The sequence below is a fragment of the Macaca mulatta genome, chromosome 1 (assembly GCF_049350105.2).
Source record: "Macaca mulatta isolate MMU2019108-1 chromosome 1, T2T-MMU8v2.0, whole genome shotgun sequence".
Lineage (NCBI taxonomy): Eukaryota > Metazoa > Chordata > Mammalia > Primates > Cercopithecidae > Macaca > Macaca mulatta.
This window is the reverse complement of record NC_133406.1, coordinates 154,153,847-154,168,030: the sequence shown is the minus strand read 5'-3', so window position 1 is coordinate 154,168,030 and position 14,184 is coordinate 154,153,847. Positions and strand designations below refer to the sequence as shown.

The 14,184-nt window shown below is 39.5% G+C and overlaps 2 protein-coding genes across 2 annotated transcripts in view; one reads left to right on the top strand and one right to left on the bottom strand.

Annotated features, from left to right (window-relative positions):
• The window catches only part of ODF2L (outer dense fiber of sperm tails 2 like), a 119,638-nt gene that overhangs the window by 105,109 nt on the left and 345 nt on the right, over positions 1 to 14,184 (bottom strand). The gene's annotated exons all lie outside the window — the stretch shown is intronic.
• The window catches only part of CLCA1 (chloride channel accessory 1), a 32,557-nt gene continuing 29,424 nt past the window's right edge, over positions 11,052 to 14,184 (top strand). Inside the window, 1 exon segment of the mRNA NM_001032912.1 lies at positions 11,052 to 11,229. Within this exon segment, the coding sequence (NP_001028084.1) occupies positions 11,068 to 11,229 (162 nt within the window). The 5' untranslated portion in view covers positions 11,052 to 11,067.

Sequence of the window (14,184 nt, the reverse complement as noted above, 5' to 3'; positions counted from 1 at the left end):
TAACAGTGTAGAAAGAGTGATCTCATGAAGTGTGTAGGGTAAACACTGTTCAGTGGTTGTAAGGAGTGAAAATATTAAACAAAAAGAAAGATGTAGTAAATGTGGGAAAACACAGATTTAGAGATTCCAGCAATCAATAGAACAGAGTCATAGTAAATGCCCTGTTGATTCTGTATACCTGATTAAAAAAAAAAAAAAAAAAGAAAGAAACAATAGGGCATTTGGCCAAAAAGAATGAAAAACTATGATGTGCTCACTGGTCACTAGTGGAATACCATGATGTCAAAACATGTGACATCATTAACAATTTGACCCAAGATTGCCAGAAAAGGAAGACTGTGGGCCAGATGCACAGTTATCTGAGAGAGGGAAGAGAAGTCTGTGGAATTAAGCAATATGGACAGATACTATTTTCAAATTCCAAAATAGTCATTGTTATGTAGTGGATAGAAATTTGTTCTGGAAAGTGAAGAGAACATCCCCCCATTTTTTGCCCTCTTCTTTTAGGGATAGTAGAGGAAGATTAAATCTCAATGGAAGAGAGACAAAAGTAAGGGATGGAGGATTTTTAAGAGCTGCTAATATAGCCTATGCACTGAGCAGGTCACTGTTTGTGTGGACACCATCGACTGTCATAAAAGTACCTTTGTACTTGTATGTTAATAACAGAAAGTCTTCCAAAAAAATGTTGTTTATGCTTTATCTTTTATTACTATGCAATTATTCTTAGAAGAGTTAACCCCTAGATATAGCTTACATTTAAAACTTAATGTGACACTGATAGTAAAGCTGCTCATATCAAACTAATCCTCTTACAAATAACAATTATAATTCTGGAAAAAAATGTAGAACACAATTCTTGAAGCAATGGACACTGACAAAAGCAGATAGAAACTGAAGGAGATATGACCCTTAAAAGGGGAGAATAAATAGAGATGAGATACACATTTAACCAAATTTTTCCCCAAAGGCTCTCCCTAGTTTGCTCAGAAAATCTGGATAGCGCTCAAGCTGAAAGCAGCCATCTTCCCAGGTTGACAAGTCAGAAGTAAGCTATCTGGGTGTCAGAATAGTTGCAAATTGAGGAAGGAAATCCCAAAAAGAAGCAACCACAAAGAGGAAAGTCCCCAAACCTGTATCCTCTCAATCTGAAAAAAAAAAAAACAAATTTGATTTAAACTATCAATCCACAGATCTTAGATGTTCAAGTGAACCTGAAATAGAAAACACCTAGGCATATCATACAAATGGTGACTGACTACTCATCAGAAACAATTGAGGCCACACGACAATAAAATAGCATTTTAAAGTGCTAAAAGAAAATCTGTCAACATAGAATGATTTCAAGCAAAAATGTCTTTCAAAATGTAGGTAAGTAGAAGCTAATTTTTGCCAGCAAGAAATACCAAATAAATTTCTTCAGGCTGAAGGAAAATGATGTCTGATGGAAATATAGCTCTACAGCATTGAAGGGTTTTTAGAAATTATAGGCTGGGTGCAGTAACTCACACCTGTAATCCTAGCACTTTGGGAGGCCTAGGCGGGTGGATCACCTGAGGTCAGGAGTTCGAGACCAGCCTGGCCAACATGGTGAAAACCTGTCTCTACTAAAAATACAAAAATTAGCTGGGCATGGTGGTGGGTGCCTGTAATCCTAGCCACTCGGGAGGTAGAGGTAAAAGAATCACTTGAACCCTGGAGGCAGAGGTTGCAGTGAGCTGAGATAGCGCCACTGCACTCTAGCCTGGGAGACAGAGTGAGATTCCATCTCCAAATAAATAAATAAATTATAAATAAGTAGGTAAGTATCTATGCTGTTGGTTTGCTTTACCCAATTCCTTTAAAAAACAATTAACTATGGCAGAAATAAAAACAATATATTGTGGTATTAATTACATGAAGAAGTATGATATAAGATAATAAGGGCAAAATGAACATAAAGGTGACAAATGGAATTACAATATTGAAGGGTACTCTCATTATACATAAAGTGGTATAATATTAATTCAGAGTAGACTGGGATAAGTTAAGGATGCACATTGTGACTTTTTTAGCACCCATTAAAAATAGAGAATGGAGGCCAGGTGTCGTGGCTCACATCTATTAGCACTTTAGGAGGCATGGGTAGGAGGATTGCTTGAGCCCAGGAATTAGAGGCCTGCTGGGGCAACAAAATGAGATCCTTCTCTACAAAAAATCAAAAAAATTAGACAGGTGTTGTGGCACATAACTGTAGTCCGAACTACACGGTATGCTGAGGCAGGAGAATCACTTGAACCTAGGAGGTCAAAGCTGCAGTGAGCTGTGTTCATGCTACTGTACTCCAGCCTGGATGACAGAGTGAGACCCTATCTCACAAATAACATATAAAATAAAAATATCTAAAATAAAAATATGCTACACATCCTACAATGCACAGGACAACCCCTGTTAGCAGCAGTTAATCCACATGGGTCTGCAGCAACTAAATTCTTGCCCCCTTGAAGGAAAGAATTTGACCGAGGAGCATAAGGCAGAGTGAGAGACTGAGGCAAGTTTTTGAGCAGGAGTAAGAGTTTATTTAAAAGCTTTAGAGTAGGAACAAAAAGAAGTACACTTGAAAGAGGGCCAAGTGGGCAACTTGAGAGATCCAAGTGTCCTGTTTGATCTTTGACTTAGGGTTTTATACGTTGGCATGGTTCCGGGGTTTTGCATCTCTCCTCCCTTGATGTTTTTCTTGGGACAGGCTGTCTGCATTCACAGTGGCCTGCCAGCACTTGGGAGGGTAGCATGCGCAGTATGTTTACTAAAGTTGTGTGCATGCTCATTTTAGGCATCTTTTTCCTTACCAGTCGAGTGTTCCTAGAGGAAGGTCATTTACCAGTTAAACTCCACCATTTTGCCTCTTAGTGCACATGCTTGAGTCCACCCGCCCAGTTCCCGAGGTCTTATTGGGAAGCGGCTGATCACCAGCTTCGGGTGTTTTCTATCTATTGAGAAACTACCTTCTCCTGGTGCTGGCTGCAACCAATTATTGTTTTAGAGAGACAGTTGAACAACTGCCTGACCATCACCTGATGGCTGCCTGACATTCCTGATGGAGGGTGGGGGGTCTGTCTCCAGTCCTACTCATGTCTGCCTAGCTACCTACTCTAACACCCCTACAACAAAGAATTATTCAGTCAAAAATGTCAATAATGCTGAGGCTGAGAAACCTTGCTTTCTAAGGAGGAAGAGAAAGAGGCAAGGATATTTGATACACAAAGAAAAGAAAAAGTGACCTTATTGAGGGGGAAAGCAGAACAAGAGTGTGAACCAGATCTAAATAAAGCTGATAAGACAAAAGAGAAGAAAAAATAGATTTAAAACAAAATTAAGATGATCCATAATGGAGGACTGTATGTATAAGACTGGTAGAAAATCCGCCTCATGAAAAATAAAGATGGAATGTATACAAAGTTGGGTGGATGCTGCATTATGTGTTAAGATCTGCAAATGCAAAATGCAGGGAAACAGGAAGTAGAGGCAGAGGGAAGTCAGATGAGCAGCAGGCTCTGAAAGAAAGAAAAATCCGATTTCTCGTGTATGTATGCATTATAGGAAGTTTAATGCCAGATCTGGCACAAAAAAGAGATGAAATAAGGTATGAAAGGGATATATCACAGAGTACACGGTGATAGAGAAACACTCAAAGACATAGACACACAGGCATGGGGGTGATTAGAGCTTGTTCCCAAAGATCAAAAGCCATGCCTTGGTCCAAAAATCCCTCCTGCCCTTAGAATGAGTAGCTCTTATCAGCAAGATGGTTCCCGAAATGGGTGGAGAGTGACCTGGATGGTGGCCACTTTTATTTCCCAGTCCCTCTCAGCTACAAGCTGCTGATTCTTATCAAAAAGCTGCTTTCTGACAACTGTTGCCTCAAGGACCCAGGAAGAAGGAAGCTATCCAGCACAGTGGGCAATTACTTTCTATTTCCCTAGCTCTGTGTAGCGAAAGCAATATAAAAGAACAAACATCTAAAAGGAGTATGTTTTAAATTGGCATGATCTTACTTCACACTAACATAGGAAAGAAGAAGCAAGAACATGAAGAAGATAAATGGTGGAGAGGGGCCCCAGAAGATTGCCATTTTTACAGTTGAATGCACAGGCTTTCATAAGAAACCAATGAGGGCTCGGTATCTCATTTGCATAAGGCATGACTTTCTGATAGCTCCACCCTGTCCTCCTAGTGTGCATGTGGGCCCTTAGCTTGAGTTACTCCATATTGCTTTGTTCCTCTTACTGCGCATGTGTTAGCGGACAGAATTTTCCATTGCAGGCATGTCTGGGAAAGTCACCTGTGTAGCCTTTTTTATCTGTGCAGTTGTGGGCATGTCTTAGGCAAGCCCCTCTGTGCAAGCTCCCTTATCTATGTCTGCAGGTTGCTCTTTTGTTTGAAAGAATTCAACCGAAGACCCACCCTAACTGCCTACTTGACTGGTTTCTTCCTTCCTTCTCTCTCAAAACATCCCCTTTGCTCTCTGAAGCTCAGCTGAAAGATCAACTCACAAAAGGCAGATTAGTTGGAGAAATGGCATACAAATTTATTTAATGTGCACATTATTTAATGTCCAACAGAGTTCAGAAGCTTGTTTACCATCCTGGCAAAACAGATTATCAGACAGGGGAAAGAGGAATATAATATATTAGTGTGTGTATATATATATATATATATAATATTTATATTAGTACCTATTAATACTACAGGCAAATTAAATTAGAAAGCAAAAATAAATCAACTAGAGAATCCCAAAATGTCTGGAAATTAAGCAACATATTTCCACATAACTCATATGTTAAGAAAGAACTCACAATGAAAATTAGAAAACAGTTTGTAATCCCACCACTTTGGGAGGCTGAGGCAGGCAGATCACTTGAGGCAGGTAGTTCAGGACAAGCTTAGCCAACATGGCAAAACCCCATCTCTACAAAAAATACAAAAATTTGCCAGACGTGGTGGTGTGGGCCTGTAATCTCAGCTACTCGGTACGGTGAGGTGAAAGAATCACTTGAAATCGGGAGGTGGAGATTGAAGTAAGCAGAGGTTGCTCCACTACACTCCAGCCTGGGTGACAAAGCAAGACATTGTCTCAAAAAAAAAAAAAAAAAAATTTATATTCTGTCTGTATACATTCTGCAACAGTTTTTATAAGACTATTTTTTAGTTTCTTAAATTTCCTCCTGACTGTTGCTTTAGCTTGTCATATAAATTTTGATACACCATATTTTAATTATCATTTAGTTCCAAATATTTTCTAATTTGTGTGTGTGTGTGTGTTTTGAGACAAGGTCTCACTCTGTTACCCATGCTGGAGTGCAGTGGTGTGATCTCAGCTCACTGCAACATCCACCTCCCAGTTTCAAGCAATTCTCCTGCCTCAGCCTCCTGGGTAGCTGGGACTACAGGTCTGCACCACCATGCCCAGCTAATTTTAGTCTTTTTTTTTTTGTAGAGAGAGGGTTTCGCTATGTTGGCCAGGCAGGTCTTAAACTCTTGGACCCAAGTCATCTGCCTGCCTCAGCCTCCCAAAGTATTGGGATTACAGGCGTGAGTTACCATGCCCAGCCTCAGAATATCCTTGATACTGATACTTGGCAAGGACACTACAAGAAAGGAAAAGTACACACCAGTCTTATGAACAAATGTGCAAAAATCCTAAGCAACATATTAGCAAATTGAAAAGGATGCTACATCACGATCAACTAAGATTTACTCTAGGAATGTAAGAGTGATTTAACATTGAAGAATCAGTCATTGTAACTCGTCATGTTATCAGAACAAAGAAGAAAAATTATATACTCATCATAATAGATGTATAAAGAGCATTTGATAAGATTCAACACCTATTCATGATTTAACAACAACAACAACCAAAAAAAAAAACACCTCTCAGAAAAGTAGGAATAGAAAAATACTTTTTTTTTTTTTTTTTAAGACAGGGTCTCAGGGTCTCACTCTATTCAAAGTGAGAGTGAGAGGCAGGATTGTGGGAGTACAGTGGCTCTCCTGGCCTTAAGCAATCCTCCCACCCCAGCCTCCCAAGTAGCTGGGACTACAGGGACATGGCACCACACTTGGCTAATTCTTGTATTTTTTGCAAAGGTGGGATTTCACCATGTTGCCCAGTCTGGCCTCATACTCAAGCAGTCCTCCTGCCTTGGCCTCTCAAAGTTCTGGGATTATAGGTGTGAACTACTGCACCTGGCGCAAAGAGACTTTCTTAATCTGATAAAGGTATCTACAAAATATCTCTAGGTAACAGCATACTTAATGGTAAAATATAGAATTCTTTAGAATGTTTTTCTCCCTGAGATTAGGAACAAGAAAAAAGATATCCATTCTCTTCACTATTCAATATTGTACCCAAGGTCCTAGCTAGTCCAATAAGAGAAGGAAACAAAAATATTGGAAAAGAAGAATCAATATGTTATTAGATGACACAATTATATACATATAAAATCCAAAAGAATCTACAAATACTAGAAATAAGTGAATTAAACAAGTTCACTAAATTTAAGGTCCATACATAAAAATGTATTTTATTTGTATATACCAGCAATAAGCAATTAGAAAATTGAATTTTAAAAAAATACCATTTACAATAGCACCAAGAAAAACCCCTAAGAATAAATCTAATGAAAGATGCACAAGATACCTATCCTGAAACTATAAACCACAGTTGAGACAAATTAAATAAAACTTAAAATGAAGAGACACACCATCTCCATAATTTGAAATACACAATATCATGAAGATGTCAATTTTTCTAAAATTGATCTACAAATTTAATGCACTCCTATAAAATCCAGATTTTTTGTATGTGAAATTGACAAGCTGCTTTTAAATTTTATATTGAAATGCACCTAATGTAGCCAAAATAGTCTTCAATAAAAACAAATCTGGACTGTTTACACTACCAGATAATCAAGGTAAGGATAGTCACACAGACCAATGGAACAAGGAACAGAACAGAGAGTTCAGAAGCAGACCTGCACATCTGTAGTCACCTGAGCACAACAAAAGCACAACTGTAATTAAGTAGGGGAAATATGGTCTTTTCAATAAATGCTCTCGGCTTACTGGCTATCACAGAGGAAAACAAAACAAAACAAAAACCTTGAACCTTTCCTCACACCATACACAAAAATATTTTGAGATAGATCAGTATACCTAAATGTTAAAGGTTAAGCAGCAAGGCTTCTAGAATCATATATTGTATAATATCTTCATGAATTTGGGGAAGCTGTCTTAAATATGACACAAAAACATTACACATAAAAGATTAAATTGGACTGTACTAAAATTAAAAACCTCTATTCATCTAATGATACTGTTAAGGCAAGCCACAAACTAGTAGAAGATATTTTCAATGTATCTTTCAGTACAAAAGACTCAGTATCCAGAACATATAAAGAACTCCCATAAATCAATAAGAAAAAGACAATTTAATTAAAAATTGTACAAAAAAAACCTTGAAGAGACACTTCACAAAAGACCAATATGTATATAAAAAGGTCTTTAACAACATTAGTCATTAGGGAAAATGCAAATCAAAACCACCAAATAATATGACTATACTCCCAAGAAAATGGATACAGTTAGAAAGACTGACAGTACAACGTACTTGGAATGTGGAATAACTTGAACAACCACTTGAAAAGTATTTGGGAGATCAACATAAGCTAGTATCAAAGAAAAACTTCATGCAAACACTTGTTAAAGATGGTAAGCGGTGGGGGCCATGGCGATAGGTACAAGGACCATTGTAAGGAGGTCTTGCAGTTGGGGAGAGAGAGTGGATTAACTCCAACTCCAATAAGGACAAGTGGGAATTTATAACCAAGGAGAAGGCTGGGGTCAGTGGATGAAAAATGCCTAAGAGGAAACATCAAGGATAAGGAATGTCTGGCTAAACTGACTCAATAGGGTTATTGCTGAAGGCAGGCCATGGTGGAAAGATGCTGAGAATGGTCAGATACCAAAGGTGGGGATTTTCCCTAAACTGACTTAGCAAGATTCTTGCTCAAACTGGATTCTGCAAGGATGGAGAGGGAAGCCCAAGGTCAGACCTAGTCAGAGAAGACTCAAGATCCTGACTTAAGTTTTAGTCAAAGGAAGGAGTCTTTGTCACTAGATAGATGTATACCCTGTCACCCAGCAATGTCACTCTTTGTATATTCGCAACTGAAATCAATGCTTACATCCATGGTAGCTTCATTCATAATAGCCCCAAACTGGAAATAGTCCAAATGTTCATCAAGAACAGGTGGTAAGTAAATCGCAGTATATTTTTACAATTGAATGCAATGGAAAAAGAACATATTACTGCTATATTCAACAACTTGGCTGAATCTCTTATAGAAAACATTATGTCACAGTAACCAAATGCAAGAGTACATATGGCATATTTCTGTTTATATGAAGTTCAAAAACAGGCAAAATTAACCTATGTGGCAATAGAAGTCAGAACAGCGATTATCTTTTGGGGGGACGGACTGGAAGGGAATGCAAAGGAAACTTCCAGAATGCTGGAAATATTCTTTGGTGAAAGCTTGTCCCTTAGGGTGCTAACTCCCTGCACCTCTGGTTTGTGTTATTTGGCCCATTTGGGCTGCCTCTGACAAAGCCAGATCCCAGTGCCATGGTGCAGTGCTTTATCTGAGCCAAAGCCTCCGCGCATCCATTTCAAGCTAGACTTGGGCACAGGAGAGAATGGAGGAGCTGCCCACACAGTCTGCACAGTGAAGGCCATGCTAAAGTAGGCCCTCTTCCTGGGGAAAGCTAAGAAGAAACACTGGTTTTAGGAGATGTGTGAATTTTAGCAGCAGCCAAGACTCTCCATTGAGCCAGCAGCCAAGACCCAACTTGCAGGGAATGCCAAGCAAATTTGGAGAGCACTTAAACTGGGTCTGTCACACCAGATGACTCCTGTCATAGGGAAATGCAGCAGCTGCAGCCAACAAGGGCAAGACAACTAAAGACCCCACTAAGGGATGAAAGGTGGGATTACCCCAACAAGAGAGCAAACAATACAGATCAGCCAAAATGCTGAGCAAAAGTGAGGGAAATAGGTGATAAAGGAGGGAGATTATAAATGTCTTGAGACCAGCTGTAGCAGCAGGCATTGCAATTTATTTCAATAACCCTCTTGCCTTATGCATTTGAGCAGATTGCAATTGACCACTACTTTGAAGGAGATTCTGTAAATGATTAAACTTGTACCTTCTCTCAGGGAAAAAGTGAGACAGCTTGTGCTCACACACAGAGAAATGCAAATCCCACATTATAATACTGGAGCTAGATATGATGAAAGTACAAGAGTGAATCTGAGCAGCTCAAAGAGTGAACTGTATCATACTCTTCTTATTGGACCTCCTCAGACTTGCTTGTTTCCATCTGTCTACTGGGCACTCAGTCACTTGCTCCACCTCAGTCACTATCCACTCCTTGCAGGTCCGAGCAGTTCCACTGCCTGAGGTCAAGGTGGAACCTCTTGTAACCCCTGGCTCCTCACCTACCACAAGGCATGGAGGTCTCTCTTTCTAAGCAACTGCTGAAAGGGCTGGATGACACAGCCAGAAAGTCTAGGGGGAGATGATCACCTATAGAAGATAAGGAGCCAAATGCTTTTCCTTCCTCTCTTGAAAGGGCTGCTCCAAGGCGTGGTTTCTTTGCACAGCCCCTCAGGAGACATCCCACACAGGAAGGCAAGGGTGCCTGTGGGCTGGCCTGCTGGGTCTCTCCATTGCATGACTTAGTAATGCTCCTCCTTCAGTAATGATTCCCAGCCTTGCCTGACTCATTTCCCCACTCCCTCATTCTCACTGCTCTGGGATTAAACTCTCAAACTCTTAGCACATATGCCTGCCTTAGGCTCTGTTTTTCAGGGAACCCAGGCACATATATTTGGAGTCTGAGATAACCTGGAATCTAAATTTTTAAATTTTGTATGAATAATAAATGTATACATATTTTGATATAAAAGCATATTTTGGATCATCTGGACAACCACGTTATAATTGAGTATTTCCACTCTATTTCAGTGTTTCCCTTTTAATTGCTTAAGATTATGCTAGCAAAAAGTACTGATTTAATTTTTATGAAAAGGCACAGACAAGATGAAATTGATGCTTACCACCATCTGAAGACCAAATGAAGTTATGGATGTAGAGATATTTCAAGTATTTCAATACAAGAAAATGGTGGGCCAATTTGAGGTTCCACCTGAGGTTTGGCAAATGGAAAGAATATATATAGCTGCTGACAGTCCGTAATTCATGTTCCAAGGGACATTTCGTTTTGGCAAAATAATTTAATGTTGCTAATTGGAATTTTATTGACTGGTAGGAGCTATGGAATAGAGAATGCAGAGGTCTGATGAGGAACTTGAAGAAGTATGCTTTGTAAAGTAAGATATACATGTTATCTTTACTCTCCATTATAAAATATTCAATAATATCTACATCACTTGCTAATGCTTTTGGTACAAATGGATGTGGAATATAATTGAATATTTTCTTATTTAAGGGGAGCATGAAGAGGTGTTGAGGTTATGTCAAGGTAAACAAAACCACCATTGTGGTAAAGACCACAATGAGGGATAACTAGATATATGGCTTACAAGATGTTTATTGAATATGCAGAACAGTCTGGATGTTCCTAGGCAGGAGGAGGTTGGGGTGACTTTGGGTGGGTTGGTGTCCATGGCTGGGTAAACATTTCTAATAAGTAAACAAACCTATCAATGGCCAAGCTGCCTGTCACCTGTGAAGACTTCCAAGGAACCGGATGTGGGCTCCCCCACCCTTACCCCAGCATCTGGCACACCTGAAGGCAAATTGAAATATTTACAAGTACACAATTTGAGACTAAGGTATTGTTATCATTCTCCTACTGAATACAAAAGCAATAGTAAAACACAAAGACCTGTGATAAATCACCTCTGATAAGTTGGAAAGGTGTGTCTTTATATATAATGGTAAAGAAAGACACCTTCATAACCCACATTTTCCAAAGAGAGAAATCACAGGGAGATGTACAGCAATGGGGCCATTTAAGAGTTCTGTGTTCATCTTGATTCTTCACCTTCTAGAAGGGGCCCTGAGTGATTCACTCATTCAGCTGAACAACAATGGCTATGAAGGCATTGTCATTGCAATCGACCCCAACGTGCCAGAAGATGAAACACTCATTCAACAAATAAAGGTAAGTTCTTAGTAATTATCCATGCTTTTTAAAACATAGCATAATGTTGTGACAGAGAGAACATGAGTGCCCTATTCCAGCTGTACGACACTGGCATGTATTTTTATGTCTAAGTTTCAGTTTCTTCATCTGTAAAATGGAAATAATAAGTTAACCATTAGGATTCTTCTGTCAGATAAGATAATAAATGCAATGCACATAACTCAGAGTGATACATTGTTGGCAATTGATAAATGATAAATTGATATGTACTGCTGTGGATTATGTCACTGAAAATTTAGTTCTATAGTACGGCAGGGTCAGCTACATTTGACAGATATTGTGAGATGCACAGATCCTTTGCCTGATTTTACCCTTGGCACATATCAGACTCTCCTTTTATTCTCCTAATTGGAACCCCCTTCCCTGTGATCCTAAAAGGAGCCCAAGATGCAAATCTCTGATGTAAGAACAACCCTGACCCTCTGATGGGAGAAAACCTTGCATTTTATCAGCCCCAATTCAAGGGATCCTTTCAAGGATTTCTTGCTACCTCTTACGTAGCAGAAGGGAAAGGAAGAAGACTTCCTGTCCTGGCAGGGGCATCTATACCATTGAAGAAGGTCTTGTAAAACAGCAAGCAGCTAAAACTAAGAGGGAAATGCTTTATGAAAGACCACCCCGGAATCTGGCTGTAGCACATCCAGAGGCAGTGCTGTACTAGTAAGAGGACTAGTCTGTAAAATGGGAATAATAATAATAAATATCTCTCTTATTGGATTTTGTGAGGATCAAAGCTTAAAATGCATGCCTATAAAGGGAAGCTGGGTGGAGTATGTAAGAATACGGTGCAATATTTTGCATGTCTTCTGTTAATCTAAATTTATCTCAGAACTTTAAAAAATAACTTTAAAAATGCATGCATTAGTGCCTGGTACATAGTAAGAGCTCAATAAATGGTAGATATAGTCATCAGCTCTCTCTAGATGGAAAATTAATAGAACAAGGGCCCAGAGGGGTTTCCCCAGAGATCCATTGCTCTAAGCAGAGGCAAATACAGAAAGATAATGTTTGGAAAGAAAACCGTCTCTACCTGCCGGGAGTGTGTGGTTAGAGAATTGGAGCAGTAGGGGATGGGGAACAGAGTGGAGGGTGTCATTCACCATAAAGTTTACCTACTTAACCCAAAGAGAATCAGGCTGTCTGTGATAAAAGGGAGATTCAGACTTCTTGAATCTCTCAATCATCTAAAATGTTGAGTGAGTTTTTGATTGTTTCTAAATTTGGAAGTGGCATCAGCAAACATGTGACCAGTGTGTTTCGGTCTCTGGCTAGACAGTGGGGTTCAGCAATATGCCAGAAGGAGAATGTAGATGCCATATTCATCTTCAATGACCCTGGTAATTTGCATCTACAGTATATAGTGCTTAGAGCTTTCAAAGTGCTTCCACTTCATTGTCCTTGGAGGTTTTCTTCCTGAGATATATACTTCTCACTACAATTATTAAATTGGCTTTCTAGTATGGATCCTGAAGTTGGGGGTGAGATAATGATGGCTTCCATCATTTCCTTCTCTGTAACAAGAACACTTAAGTGAATAGAATGCTCAGAGTCCCTAACTCCCTCCTATTCGATGTGCCAGATCTGCAGAGTTGAGGGACCTCATCGAGGGCTTGGCCACCTTTCCCGACCATTCCTCCCTCTGCTCCAACAACCTTCTTGCTGATGAGAGACTCTCCCCTGGTGCCCCTGTGGGGACAGAAGCCTCTAAGTCAGCCTTTAAAATACTTGCTTCAGCAGGACAGTCCCCAGATTTCTCTACCTACAAGAGCAGTTGATGGCTCTGCATCACTTCCATCCACTGCATTCTTGCTAATATTAGTAGGGTGAGTACACGTCACAAGCTGAGGAAGGGAGAGTCAGAGAGAAACTCTCTCTCCCCTCCATCAAATATACATACACACACATGCCCATGTACACACGCAGACATACACACGTGCGCACACACACACACAAGAAGGTACACAATAGGGTTATTTTGGAGTCTGGGCAATGCACAGGACCCCACGCACTGCCTGTCTTGGCACTTCTATACCAGTTTGTCACTTACCAAACCCACTTTATTTATCCATTCATTTGTTTATTCATTCAACAAATATTTACGGAACATCTAAATTATGTCAGGTACTCGAAGTCCAGTGGTCAATATACTGTCCCTGTCCTGAAGGAATTTCTAGCCCATCCTATAAACTGTCACCCCCAACCTTCTCTCAGCCTGAGAGTCTAAGTGTGTATTAGGATGTGAGGTCATTTTCTGAAAATCTGGAACAGATGCCAAAACAAAGATCCCTTATTATTATTTCTATTACAATGTAGAAGACAAGAGCATTCCATGTTACTTATTCTTCCTGGGAGACATTGGAAATTCACATTTCACAAGTCAAATGGTAATATAATACTCTAATATATGAAGTTTTATACCTACTTTTCAAGTTTTTGGTGATCTTGGCTCATTTTTTAATTTTATTTTTTAAAGTGACATAATATTAAACTCTCCTAGTGAGTGTTAAAAATCCAGGAGTTTTAGAAGAAAAAAATGTAAATCATTAAGAACACTTAAAAAAATAGAGGCAACCATTATTATCACTATTTGAAAGGGAGAAACTGAGGCTCAGAGAGGTAAAATAAGTTCCTCAAGTTGACCTCTTAGGAAGAGGCATAGCAGGATTCCCCCGTGCACTAATCCCCAAGTGCTGCTTCCCCATAAAATAATGAAGTGTTTCCGCTCCGAAGACGACCCCCACTAGGCAATGGAGTCTGGTCACTCTGGTCTGTTCCCACAAGGACTTTGCTCCTGCAATGACCCCTTTTTCTCTTACATTTTTGGGTTTTTTTCCATTAGCATAAAAATATTGTACAATAGTTCCCATTAAAACAAACAAAACTGTCTTATCCTGAAGTCCACTTCCAGCTACT